This window comes from Eschrichtius robustus, chromosome X (genome assembly GCF_028021215.1).
Source record: "Eschrichtius robustus isolate mEscRob2 chromosome X, mEscRob2.pri, whole genome shotgun sequence".
Classification (NCBI taxonomy): Eukaryota; Metazoa; Chordata; class Mammalia; order Artiodactyla; family Eschrichtiidae; genus Eschrichtius; species Eschrichtius robustus.
In genome coordinates, this window is record NC_090845.1 from 105701246 (window position 1) to 105715148 (window position 13903).

General features: G+C 46.2%; 1 protein-coding gene, 1 long non-coding RNA gene and 2 other non-coding genes across 6 annotated transcripts; 2 read left to right on the forward strand and 2 right to left on the reverse strand.

Annotated features, from left to right (window-relative positions):
- Positions 1-1996: 1996 nt before the first annotated feature.
- RPL39 (ribosomal protein L39) lies at positions 1997-5881 on the reverse strand. Its single transcript, XM_068533798.1, has 3 exons — positions 5650-5881; positions 4325-4428; positions 1997-2259 (listed from the first exon to the last, which is right to left on the reverse strand). The coding sequence occupies exons 1-3, from the start codon at positions 5650-5652 to the stop codon at positions 2211-2213; spliced, it is 156 nt and encodes a 51-aa protein (XP_068389899.1). The 5' UTR covers positions 5653-5881; the 3' UTR covers positions 1997-2210.
- Positions 3331-3464, reverse strand: LOC137757517 (small nucleolar RNA SNORA69). Its single transcript, XR_011072361.1, has one exon. It is a non-coding gene; the product is annotated as a small nucleolar RNA SNORA69 (small nucleolar RNA).
- Positions 5748-11904, forward strand: LOC137757165 (uncharacterized). Of its 3 annotated transcripts, none has more exons than XR_011072306.1 (4): positions 5748-5876; positions 6510-6560; positions 10100-10155; positions 11124-11904. It is a non-coding gene; the product is annotated as an uncharacterized lncRNA (long non-coding RNA). The 3 variants fall into 3 exon arrangements; XR_011072307.1 differs by lacking the exon at positions 11124-11904 and adding an exon at positions 10524-10562; XR_011072305.1 differs by having other exon boundaries at positions 5751-5876; positions 11143-11904.
- Positions 7792-7898, forward strand: LOC137757550 (U6 spliceosomal RNA). The gene has a single exon (XR_011072391.1). It is a non-coding gene; the product is annotated as a U6 spliceosomal RNA (small nuclear RNA).
- Positions 11905-13903: the final 1999 nt, after the last annotated feature.

Below are 13903 nucleotides of genomic sequence, written 5' to 3' on the forward strand. Positions count from 1 at the left end.
CACCAGAACTTTAATCCTGCTCACTCCCCATTCCTCTTCCCCTTTTCCTAGTTAGGCACTGAATCAACTGCTTCAGTGCATTATTAACTTCATCCTCACAGCCCTCTGAGGGAGGTCCCATATTGCAGATGACACTGAGGCTTACAGCTGGTGCATGAAGAGCCGGATTTGAATGCAGACTATGCAGTCTTGTCACTCCAGACTGCCAACTCTTGGCCACCACTCTGCTGCTGCCTGCTTCTCAGTAGGCCATTGAGGGATGGACAGCATCACCAAGGGGTTGACTGTCTTTTAAAAGCTGATCTTATGCTGCACCTCTTATAGGTAAATATAAGTCCTAAATATCTCAAAGCTCCCATTCCTCCCTTCAGGAAGCAGCAATCTAGTCCACCGAGGAAACAAATACCGGCACTTACTGTACGAGGCAGTGAGGAGCCACTGGATCCAGGACCTGTGTCCAACCCCAGGCTCAAAAGAAACCCCTTTTACATGGCCAACCAACCCTGGTGTCCATCATTTTCCCTTTCAATTTTAATCCTCCTTATTCAAGGTCTATAGAGAAAGCTCCCTCTGCCGTGTGACCTTGGCCTTGTCCTAACCTCCCTGGGCTCAGCGAGGAGCCAACCTACTCTGAATGGTGAGGGTGAGGTATTCCTAATACTCCAAAATGGTTAGAAATTTCCATCACATGACTGTCAATTTTATCAAGTCCCTCTGCCTTGGACTTGAATAACATTTTTAGCACATTAACATTTACCAACTGCTGTTCACAGTGGCAGCTGTCTTTGAATATGAGGGAAACAGATGCAATAAGAGAAAATATTTGAAATCTAGGAGCTTGTAAAGGAAGTGGAAATGTTTTTCCAAGATCTGTTGGCAGCTCCCACGTTCTTGGGCTGGTGGGTATTCTGCAGCCCACCCTTCAAACTTCTGGTGAGCACAGTGGTCCTTCTTAAGGACTGTGGTCATGAGCCTCCTATTGTGGTTACAGGTCAGGGGCCCGTCGGCTGTGCAAGGGGTGCAACCACCATTTGCTGCACTCTGACAGCTCCTCTCACTTGCTTTCTCGGCTCTGTCCAACGCAGGCTCCCCACAAGCTGGGTAGGGAGTTAGCACCAAACCTGATCCCCCTTCCTCTGCGGCAGTTCCAGCCTAATTCCACAGGTAACTGGAACTCTGGCTTCCTCCCATCTTTCCCAGACGTGGCCTGTGTATTGGCCTATTACTAGCCTAACATACATCTGTCTATCCATCGGTTAAACTCAAGTACCTAATAGTGCCTGGACTGTAAATTTGAATGTATTAAATGTCAAAAATACTCTTGATTTCTTTCAACCATTTAAAAATGCAGGGACTTCCCTGGTGGCGTGGTGGTTAAGAATCGGCCTGCCAATGCAGGCGACACAGGTTCAAGCCCTGGTCCGGGAGGATCCCACATGCCTCGGAGCAACTAAGCCTGTGCGCCACAACTACCGAGACTGCGCCCTAGAGCCTGCAAGCCACAAATACTGAGCCTGCGCACAGCAACAGAGACCCAACGCGGCCAAAAATAAATAAATACATAAAAGTTATTTTAAAAAAATGCAGAACTTTAGTTCACAGGCCATACGAAAACAGCAGACCAGTTTGCCAATCCCTGGTTCACGTGATTCCTACTCTTTGAGGACTGGCACCATAGAATAGTATATGAATGATTTTTATGGGACTTCCCTGGCAGTCCAGTGGTTAAGGCTGCACGAGTTCGATCCTTGGTCAGGGAACTAAGACCCTGCCTGCGTCGTGGTACGCCGCACCCCCAAAAGCCTTTTAAGAAGGTGCTGCCCTCAGGTATGAGGATGACACATACGCGCACTTCCCGGAACAGTAGGTGTAAGAGCTGCTAGTTACAGGGAGCTATTAAACAACAAAATCTAACAAACCAGTTCCTTACTTTTACTAGCCATACTTCTAAGTACCTGGTAACTAGAGAACATTTCTATCATTGAACAGTCCTGTGTTACATCTGATAGGAGGGTTATTTATTCAGTACATCATCACAAACCAGAATACAATAACAGTTCCAACAAAAGGTTCACATGTTTATTACTGAGCTACACAGTGAGCAGTGGTGAGGAAAGATCAAGAAAAGAGGAGAGAGCATCAAACACAGGCAGCTGTTCCAGACACTAGTGATGTTCTGATTATGTGTGCCACTTCATATGTGAGGCTCCTTATAGACCCAGCTTGGTTCTTCTCCAATGTCTTCTCTTAGAGTTGTACCTACACAGAAGGAAATCACAAATTACAAGGGCAGTCTGACCTCAATTTAGCTGCTCTTATTGACCACAAACTTTGCCTTAAAGTACCATAAAAATCTTTGAAAGAAAAAGGGTTCCACTTTCCCTACCTTTAACAAGTTTGGAGCTCTTTTTGGAGAGTAAAAAACGATTTGCTAGATGTGTTAAAGAACTAGTCAAAGCAATTTTTTACCTCTCAAAATGATTCCAGGTTAAGGAAAACACACACTGGTTCCTTATAGGGACTAAGTAGTGGAGAAGCTCTCTCCTCTCCCCAAGTGTACACTCATTCACTTTTTTTAACAATTTATTTATTTTTTAATTTTTATTATTATTTATTTATTATTTTTTTTATTTTTGGCTGTGTTGGGTCTTCGTTTCTGTGCGAGGGCTTTCTCTAGTTGTGGCAAGCAGGGGCCACTATTCATCGCGGTGCGCGGGCCTCTCACTATCGCGGCCTCTCTTGTTGCGGAGCAGAGGCTCCAGACGCGCAGGCTCAGTAGCTGTGGCTCACGTGCCCAGTTGCTCCGTGGCATGTGGGATCTTCCCAGACCAGGGCTCGAACCCGCGTCCCCTGCATTGGCAGGCAGATTCTCAACCACTGCGCCACCAGGGAAGCCCCTATAATTTATTTTTAATGCAGCCTATTTCTTTCTTTTTTTAAGAGTAATCTTTATTTCTTTATTTATTTTTATATTTTTATTTTTGGCTCTGTTGGGTCTTCATTTCTGTGCGAGGGCTTTCTCTAGTTGCGGCAAGCGGGGGCCACTCTTCATTGCGGTGTGCGGGCCTCTCACTATCGCGGCCTCTCTTGTTGCGGAGCACAGGCTCCAGACGCGCAGGCTCAGTAGTTGTGGCTCACGGGCCTAGTTGCTCCGCGGCATGTGGGATCTTCCCAGACCAGGGCTCAAACCCGTGTCCCCTGCATTGGCAGGCAGATTCTCAACCACTGTGCTACCAGGGAAGCCCTTGCATAATTTTAATAATACATTAACACCTTTAGTCACTTCAATACCAGAGAGCCAAGTGATTTGCAGAGCTAAGGCTATCTCAGAAATGTTCATGTCGATCTGCCATGATTTTACCCCCATAAAAGGTAAAATCAAAAATGATCAACACAGATTTTCTTTCAGCAGGATTATGTCAGTACTTCCACGAAACGGGAGCACTGTAATTGCAACCTGCTTTCAATACATTTTAAAAGTTAGACAACACACACACACACACACAAAAAGCCAGACCACAGAGCAAGAGACCAGCATCTGATAATTGCAGGTACCCTCTATTGAGCTAGGCACTGAGCTTTATATACATTTCTTTCATTCCTCACAACTATAAAGGCAGGTCCTACCATCACTGGATGAGGACACTATAAACCAAAGGTTGCAATCAATTGGCCTATAAAGCTACAGTGGGTGGCGATTTTCACGTCTAACTGGCTAAATGAATTAAGGAAATAGGCCTTCAATTTTAGCCCTGACAATTCACATCTTAATCTTGGTCTTCACATCAGCCAACTAATCCCACTTCTACTTGCCATACAACCAAATCAGACTTCTATACTAGCTTCACGATCTTGCACTCCTGAGCTTCAGTCTTAATCACCTGAGTTTTAGATATAGCTTTGCCTGGAGTTAGCCTAGGCGACCTTGGAGGTCCTTTGTAGCAATTCTAGTAATGTCTTTCTCCTAAAACCATCACTTCAATTACTTCTGCAGTGGAAAGCAATCTTCCAATCTTTAGAAAAGATAAACACTATGATCTTCCCCACTGGGATGTGTAATGAGACAGCCTTCCATCTTATGTTCTGGCTCAGACTGAAGACAACAAGGAAATTAACAAATATTGGAGGAGTGTCTGCCCCTAAGCCCAGCTGTGGGCTGACTGCGTCCAGAAACCCAGAAGAAGCACATTAAAAAAAAAAAAAAGAATTTCAGAATGGTGGCTCAGGACGAATTAAATTGCATAGAACTTTCAATTGTGCATTTATGCCCCCAAAGTAATCCTAAGTTCAACAAAACACAGGGGTGGGGAGTGTTTGCCTTTACCTGATTTTATTACCAGTTTTCATTCGAATCCACTGGGGAATGGGACGATTCTGCTTTTGTTTCTTGGCCAGGAATCGTTTGATCCTGAAAGTCTTGTGAGAAGACTGGGAAGGAAATGCAATCAATTTAACAGCAATACCAGAGCTTGCTCCAATGACTCAGTCAGGAACTCCCTAAATCCAACAAATAGTCGAATGCTTAACATATACCAAGAACAACCCTCTCGATGCTAAACCCATCACTGCCCTTTGCTTTGTTCCTTACTTCTCCGGAGGCAGATACCATAATTCCCACTGTTCAAAGAAAAATCAGTAGTCAGGAAGGTAGGTAACCTGCCCCAAAGCAGAGTATTAATGTGCAGATTTGGCTGGGATTCAAACCCAGGTTCTCTCTGCTCCAAGGCTAGGGCGTGTTCCAGTCTTCCCTGCTGTCAGCCCAGGACTGAGAGGGCTATAGTCAGAGATGGCGGGGACTAAAGCACGTGGTTTTCAGGAACAATCCCTTGCAAGTCAGTGAGTCTCAGCGCACTATTTTGTACACCAGGGTACTGGGACTTCCCTGGTGGTCGAGTGGTTAGGATCCCACGCTTCCACTGCTGGGGGCCCCGGTTCGATCCCTGGTCGGGAATCCAACAAACCGCACGGAGCGGCAAAAAAAAAAAAAAAAAAGATTTACACGAAGTCCCTGACTTGCGGTAAATCTGTTCTAGCCCACTGAGCATTTTGGTATTAATTCTAACTCTATTTAAAACGTCACTTTCCCAAGGATGACTTTCCCAGTTTCCCGTCACATTCAGAGCACATCACCCCTTGATCCAGGCGTTTCTACGAGGTGACGTTCAAGTACCTGAACAAAAGGCTAAAAAGTCCTGTAATCTCATAACGTGGAAGGATCCTGGCCCCCAAGTAAAAACAGTCTTCGAAAACCAGCAGCCTACATTCCCTTTTCGATGCCAGGAACATCCCGCGTGTCGCAGGCAGCCCGAAGTCAGGCCACGATTTCTGGGGTACCCCCTCGACTTCTCTTCTTGCCCCCGAAACAGAGTTCGCTCCGGGAAAAACGGGAATCCCTGCCCGCCTGAGCAGTGGCCTGGAGCAGAGAGCGCCCCTTCGGACCTCGCGGGCCCGGCGCAGCCCGCCCCTCCCCAGGTGCTCGCTCGCCTCCCGCCAGGCCCTCGGACTGGAGCCGTGGCCCAACTCCATCTCCTCTGGGAAAGGCCTTGAAAAGGGTCCCGCACACCGACGCAGCCCTCGGCACCGGCGAACTCGCGGAGACCTCAGGTCTCGGAAAGCCACCCCAGAGCTGATGGTAACGGATGGACTTACCATGACGAGGAGCAAATCCAACCGCACATAGGATGGCGGACAAGAGAAAAAGAGGAGGAATCGAACGGAAGGACGTGTTTAGAAGGCGCCGCCGGGGGCGGGGCTTGGGGAGGACACGCCGTGCGCCAACCAACGCCCCCTGGCGGCCGCTCTCTGCACACGCTCCCGTGAGGCCGTGGGAAACCGTGCTCGTTCGTGCGAAATGGAATTCCCTTTGCTCCAGTTCCGTAAGTGGGTTTTTCAGGAGCCCGTTAGTGTGCCAGGGGCACCCTGTGTCATGGGTGAGACAGACAGTCCGTAATAAATGCCAAGGCAGAAACCCTTCCGAAGGCGGGAGGAGCGGAGTGGGCGAGGCTATCTCCAGCGAGGGCGGGGGAGATGTTATGTTCCGGCGCAAGGGACTTCGGTCCTGCGTTTGGGAGGGAGCGCGCCTAGGGGCGGGGGCTGGGAACGCCCCGCCGGAGTGGGCTGGGGGTTGGCCCCCGGCTCTTTCTCGGCGGTTGTTTCCACTAGGCTGGGCCGTGCGGGATGGGAAGGTACAGTGGTGTTGGCCATGGGGCTTTAGACTAGGCAAGAGGCTGCCAATCAAGGGTTTTTTTTTTTCCCTTCCAGTTTTATTGAGATATAATTGACATACAGCACTGTATAACCAATCAAGGTTTTACACAACGCAGAGTACTAAGGATCACGGCCCCAATCAAGGTTTTAAACTGAGAAAGTTCTGGACAGAACATTTCCTTGGCTGCTAGGAAGCTCAGACTGACTTTGTAACCCACCTTTGGCAAAATGTACAGGAATTAATGGCACACGTTTTGGATGTTAATATTCCCCGTTTTCATCTTTTTCTTCTCCCCATTTAGAAACAAAGATCTCTACAGTCACTTCAAGCATTTTTGCACCAATAGATTAAGGTAAGGGTTTTTAACCTGGGGTCCACAAGGGTCAATGTATAGAATTCACAGGGTACATGAACGTGGATGGAAAAAAAAATCACAACTTCGTTTTCATCAAACTCTGAAACGTACTGCTTTCTTTATTTACAAATGTAGGCAACAAACTACAGTGACATTAGCAGTACCTGTGACTTGATCACCAATAGAAATCAAAGATGGTTTCATATCACACTGCAGTTGATGCAGATGTCTCGCAATATCGTTTATGTACTCATCACTTCTTTGAAATTACAGTAGACCCACAAGAACTCTGTTAATCCTGTATGTTGCTATAGTACACATTTCTTTTAGAAAATATTTTGATAGCTGTATTGCAGTGTGATTGGTTTTCTTTATCATCCTGTGTACTTTGTTTTATGCATTTAAAAACATTCTGAGAAGGACTTCCCTGGTGGCGCAGTGATTAAGAGTCTGCCTGCCAATGCAAGGGACACGGGTTCGAGCCCTGGTCCGGAAAGATCCCACATGCCGCAGAGCAACTAAGACCATGTGCCATAACTACTGAGCCTGCGCTCTAGAGCCCACAAGCCACAACTACTGAAGCCCGCGCGCCTAGAGCCCGTGCTCTGTAACAAGACAAGCCACCGCAATGAGAAGCCTGCGCACCGCAACGAAGAGTAGCCCCCGCTCGCCGCAACTAGAGAAAGCCTGCATGCAGCAACGAAGACCCAATGCAGCCAAAAATAAATAAAATTTATTTTAAAAAAAAACGATTCTGAGGGACTTCCCTGGCGATCCAGTGGTTAAGAATTGCCTTCCAATGCAGGGAACGCGGGCTCGATCCCTGGTTGGGGAACTAAGATCCCACATGCTCCGGGGCAACTAAGCCTGCGTATCGCAACTACTGAGCATGTGAGCCACAACTAGAGAGCCACATGCCAAAACAAAGGATCCCGCATGTCACAACAAAGATCCCACATGCCGCAACTAAGACCCGACGTAGCCAAAAATAAAATAAATAATTTTTTTAAAATTCTGAAAATAAGTCCAGAAACTTTCTCAGACTGCCAAATGGTTCCATGGCACAAAAATGGTTTCGAATCCCTGGACTGGGGTAGTGACAGATGGTAGAACAAACAAACTAGGTAGGAGGCTTTGGAAATAGTCTAAACAAGAAGTGATGGTGGCACAAAGTAAGGTAGTCACCATGACGTTGAATAAGAAGAAACAAGATCAAGAGGTGATTGTGGTGCTCCCTTCGGCAGCACATATACTAAAATTGGAATGATACAGAGAAGATTAGCATGGCCCCAGCACAAGGATGACACACAAATTCGTGAAGCGTTCCATATTTTTTTGAATGTTCTTAATAAATGGTTACATATGTGGAAAAAAAAAAAGGTGATTGTGACATAAAGTTAGCAGGTCTTAGTCCCAGGTCTCTGCCTTGGGCAACTGGATGCTGGTGCCTTAGATCTAGAGAGGGAATACAGAAACCATAGGAAGCTTGAGCCCAATTTAGTAATTACCAGGGTTTTGTTTGTTTGCTTTTTGGCCACACCACGTGGCTTTCAGGATCTTAGTTCCCCGACCAGGGATCAAACCCGTGCCACCTGCAGTGGAAGCACGGAGTCCTAACCACTGGACCGCCAGGGAATTCCTGAATAATTACCGGTTTTTAACAGCAACAGTTTAGTTACTTTAATCCCACCCAGTTTTTAGATTCAGATCCTCATCGAAATTTACATTTAATTCAAGTGAGACCTCGGGCTTCTTACCTTGGATTTTTATTATTTATTTAAGAGCCAGTATTTTCTTTTTGGTGACCAGAAGGAGCAACAAATTAGCCTTTAGTAGATGAATTACCATTGTCATTATCATCATCATCATAGCTACCATTTCCTCAGGTTTAGAGTGTGACTGACACTGTGCTAAGAGCTTATATAAATCATCCTTTTAATTCTTACAGCTTTATAGGACACTTGTTCTTTCCTTCTACATTGCATGGCACCCCTTCTGAGTTTCTTTTGCTGATTCTTCCTTATCTCACTTTTTAACATTGGAGAGCCCTGAGGTTCAGATTTGGACCTCTTCTCTTTTCTATATACACTCCCTTCCTTGGTGACTTCATCCAATATCATGGCTTTAAATGTTTTCTTGGACTTCCCTGGCAGTCCAGTGGTTAAGACTCGGCACTTCCACTGCAGGGGGCACGGGTTTGATTCCTGATCAGGGAACTAAGATCCCGCATGCCACACAGCACGGCCAAAAAAAAAAAAAGTTTAAATACTCTCTTGGTTGACAACACCCAAATGTATGTCTCCAGCCTGGATGTCTCCTTGAACTCCTACTACCTTCAACGTCCCCACCTGGATGTCTGATAGATGTCTTTAAACTTAATGTGTCCCAAACAGAACTCCTGATATTTTCACCGTCAACTGGCTCACTCAAAAGTCCTTCCCATCTCAGCAATGTCACCTCCATTCTTCCTGTTGCTTAGGCCAAAATTTATTTTCCACCCTTCTCTCTCTTTTTTAAAAAATACTTCCTCATTTAAAAAAAAATTTTTTTTAATTTATTTTATTTATTTATTTATTTTTGGCTGTGGTGGGTCTTAGTTGCTGCCCACGGACTTTCTCTAGTTGCGGCGAGCGGGGGCTACTCTTCATTGCGGTGCGCGGGCTTCTCATTGCAGTGGCTTCTCTCATTCTGGAGCACGGGCTCTAGGCACGCAGGCTTCAGTAGTTGTGGCACGTGGGCTCAGTAGTTGTGGCTCACGGGCTCTAGAGCACAGGCTCAGTAGTTGTGGCACATGAGCTTAGTTGCTCCGCGGCATGTGAGATCTTCCCAGACCAGGGCTCGAACCTGTGTCCCCTGCATTGGCAGGCAGATTCTTAACCACTGCGCCACCAGGGAAGCCATCCACTCTTCTCTTTTCTCTCACATCCCATATCCAATTTGTCAGCAAATCTGGTCAGTTTGACTTTGAAATTTATGCAGTACCTCAGAATGTGACTTTATTTGGAGGTAGGGTCTTTACAGAGGTAATCAAGTTAAAATGAGGCTGGCTAGGGACTTCCCTGGTGGTCCAGTGGCTAAAACTCCGCACTCCCAATGCAGGGGGTCTGGGTTCGATCCCCGGTCAGGGAACTAGATCCCACATGCCGCAACTAAGAGTTCAGTACCTCAAACAGACAAAACAGAAGAACAGGCCCCTCAGGGCAGTTGACAGCTTCACTGTTTGGCCTGGACACTTCTTGTTTGAGGAACCCCTGAAGCACTTCTGACCAGCCAAGAGGGTTCCTCAGAGTAGAGCTTCAAAATGACTGCTGAAGGCAAATGGGAGCCGTTGAAAGCTTTTGAAGGGCAAGCAGCACTTATGTGGTTATTTTAGAAAGATCGCTTGGGCAGCTGTGCCGAGAGCAGATGGAAGCGGAGGTAAGAGTGGAAACAAGGAGCCCACGGGGGCCTCTGCTGCAGTCCCAGCACAAAGATGCGATTTTTTTGTTGCAGCTACTTCCCAGTCCCTCCCAGTCTCTCCCTTTCATTCCTTGCAGATTTAGCTCCTGGCTCACTGCCGCTCTCTCCAGCACTGCTCCTGTCATGATTCCTGGTGAGTTCAGTATCCACTTGCGGCCCCTTGGCTTCCTCTCCTCCGGTGACCCCGTCCTCCGCTGCACCGCAGCCACTTGCTCCCTTGCCAGCCCTTCGACCTCGGCATGATCCCGCTCTCTGCTGTCCTTGCAGCTGACTTTCCCTAGGACCCCAGCACTGACGACGATGCTCCCACCCCACCGGGACCACCCATCCATTGAACCTATGCCCTTTCCCTGTTCCTTCCACTGCCCCTCCGTGTCTCCTCTTCCCTCCTTATTTAGCTTAAATTGTATCAGCCACTCACTCGTCCACACCCTGCCCTTTCTTGTACTTGCCTGGAGAGACCGTAACCCTAGTAAATCCAGTCCTCCACCTGCTCGACAGCCTGTGCCTCTGACAGCTGAATGAGCCTGGAGGAGACCGACTGACCTCACTCCGGGTTCACGACCACTGACTTCAAGTGGGCCCTGAAGGCTGCCCCACAGTTCTACATTTCTCCGGTGCAGCCACCCTCCCATTCTCCTGGAGCAGTGCTCCTCAAGCTTTAATGTGCACATGAATCACCTGGGGATCTTGGTCGACTACAGATTCTGACAACTTCCCAGGTGACCTGCATGCTGCTGGCCTGTGATTAGCAAGGGCCTAGGCCAGGGGCTGGCAAACATTTTCTGATAGCAAATATTTTAGGCTTTGCAGGCGACATATGATGTTTATTACAACTATTCAACTCTGCTGCTGTAGGTAGATAGTACATAAACTAGTGGGTGTGACCAGGTTCCGATAAAATTTTAGTTACGGAGACTAAAATTTGAATTTCGTAGAATTCTTTTGTATCACAAAATATTATTCTTTTGATTTTTTCCATCATTTACAAATATAAAAGCCATTCTTAGCAGGCTGTACACAAATAGGCAGTGGCCAGGCTTGGTCCACTTTTGGCCTAAATGACAGTTTTAACCCTTCTTCCTCCGTTCTCACTCTCAGTGATGCCCTTGCTTCCTAGCCACCGAGGAAACTTCAGCAATGGCAGGAGAACTTCCATAACTCACCTACCGCATCCCAGCTACCAGCACTGTACTCGAATCCTCTGCCTGCGTCCTGTTCCTTCAATGGATCCTAACCCCTGTCACCTATTCAGAAACCTGCCTCTGGCAGTTCCTCCTTTTTGTCCCTGCTTTTCCCTGGATTGTTCCCATCAACACACAAATAAATACGCAGTCGTTTCTCCCATCTTAAAAACCTGATCTTTACCCCGACTCCCTTTCCAACTACTGCTGTTTTCCTTCCTTTACAACAAAACTGAAAGATTTGTCTATATTTACTATTTCCAATTACTCTCCTCATTCTTTTTTTTTTGTTTTTGAGCTATGATTCACATACCATAAACGTCACCATTTTAAAGTGTACCATTCAGTGGGTTTTAGTATGTTCACAAGGTTGTACAACCACCACCGGTATCTAATCCAGAACACTTTCATTACCCCCAAAAGACACCTGTGCCCGTTAGCAGTCACTCTCCATTCCCCTTCTCCCCCCAGCCTTAGGCAACCACTAACCTACTTTCTGTTTCTATGGGTTTGAATATTCTGGACGTTTCATATAAATGGAATCATACATTATGTGGCCATTTGTGTCTGGCTTCTTTCACAATTTTTCAGGGTTCCTTCATGTGGCATGTGTCAGTAATTCTTTCCTTTTTATGGCTGAATAATATTCCACTATGTGGACATAATCATTTTGTTTATCCATTTATCAGTTGATGGACACTAGGGTTGCTTCTGTGTTTTGGGCTATAATGAATAATGCTATAAACAGTGGTGTGCAATTATGTTTCAGTACCTGTTTTCAATTATTTTGGATATATACCTAGGAGTGGAATTGCTGGGTCATATGGTAACTCTGTTTAACCTTTTGAGTAACTGCTGGGGTATTTTCCACAATGGCTACACCATTTTACATTTCCTCCAGCAGTGCGTGAGAGTTCACATTTTTCTCGCTAATGCTTATTATTTTCTATTAAAAAAAATTACAGCCATCCTAGTGGGTACCCATCCTTTCGGGAGCCCACTCCAATCAGGTTTTCACCTAGCACTCAAGCTGAAACTGTACTTAAGATCATCAGTGACCTCTGTGTTGCTAAATCCTAAGTTAATTTCTCGGATCAGATCTGACCTATCAACATTTGTCTTAGTTGACCTTTTCTTAGAATACTTTCTTCACTTGGCTTCCAGGACAGCACACTTCGTTTTCTTCCTATCCTTCTGCCTGCTCCTTCAGAATCTCTTTTTTCTGGTTCTTCTTTATCTCATTTCCTCCTCAACTCTTTATTCAAAAGTCATCTTCTTCCCTGGTAGGTCCAGTGGCTAAGACTCCATGCTCCCAATGCAGGGGGCCCGGGTTTGATCCCTGGTCAGGCAACTAGATCCCACGTGCATGCCGCAACTAAGAGTTCACATGCCACAACTAAAGATCCCGCATGCCGCAACGAAGATCCTGCACGCAGCAACTAAGATCCGATGCAGCCAAATAAATATTTTTAAAAAAGTCATCTTTTCATTGAAGCCTTTCAACCCCTATCCATGAACATCACACTCCTTTCCCCTGATTTATTTTTTCTCCTAAGCACCTGTCACTTTCTAACAATACGTATTTTGCTTGATTTATTTACTTTCTCTCTCCACTTTAATGTAAGTACCATGAAGGCAGGAATTTTGTCTGTTTCGTTCACGGATGTAATTCCAGAATCTAGAACATGAATGGTACATGGTGTGTGCTCAAAAAATGGCAAATGAATAAATGACTGCATGAATGATGGCAGCTTGAACTAGGGCAATGAAGGCCTGGAGAGGAGGGAGATGAATGGCACAGGATGATTGAGTGGCCTTCGGGAGTGAGGATGGAGTCAGACATGATCCTCAGTGCTGAGTGAGTAGGTGGTTCACATCCTCTGTGAAGCAGGAGGATGGGAGGAACGTTGAGTTCAATTTGGGGCCAGGGATACTTGGGGTCATTGGGTGATGTCCGGTAGGGAGGGGCATCTGAGATCAAGGGATTGGTCAGGGCTGGAGATATGGAGGATAGCCTTAAAGTCTGGAAATATAGATAATACATCATGCATTACAGTAGCAATGAACAATCATGTATTTAACCATGCCTCCGTAGTATAAGCTTAATAAATATTTGGTGGATGAATAAATGAGCTCTGTGAGATTTCTAAGGATGGCCAATCCTATGTATTGTCGGTACATACTTTCTAAGAATTCACCAAATGTCAGCCTGTCTTTGCTACCTTGCCTTCCTTAATAAGGATATAAATGGTCATAATAAATTTTTGTCATGTAGAGGACAGTCCCAGAGACAGTAAAGAAAATTCTGGGCCACCCCCATAAAAACATGTAACATATAGAGCCTCTATATACCAACAAAAGGCCACAAAACTCCTCTAATCTTTCTCTTATGGAATTAGTTTAGATAAGGTCTGTGAATACCATAGGCAGTTAGATCTTAATTTATAATCAGTTAAATTACTGCCTCAGGACTACCTTGTATATGCCTGCTGGGCAAGGGGGTGTGGTTCCTGATTTTGAAGGCATGAAAGCCTCATGAATGCCCAAGCCACTCCCTTTTCACTGCCCTGGAGGTAGCTATTCCCACTGCCCTCACTCCTTGAATTTCTCCTGCCTACTTCCCTTAGCATCGCTTCTCTCCACCAGAGCAGCAAACTCTCCAGGGCTGTCAGCATCTGGAGGGTGGGGACCTTGTTC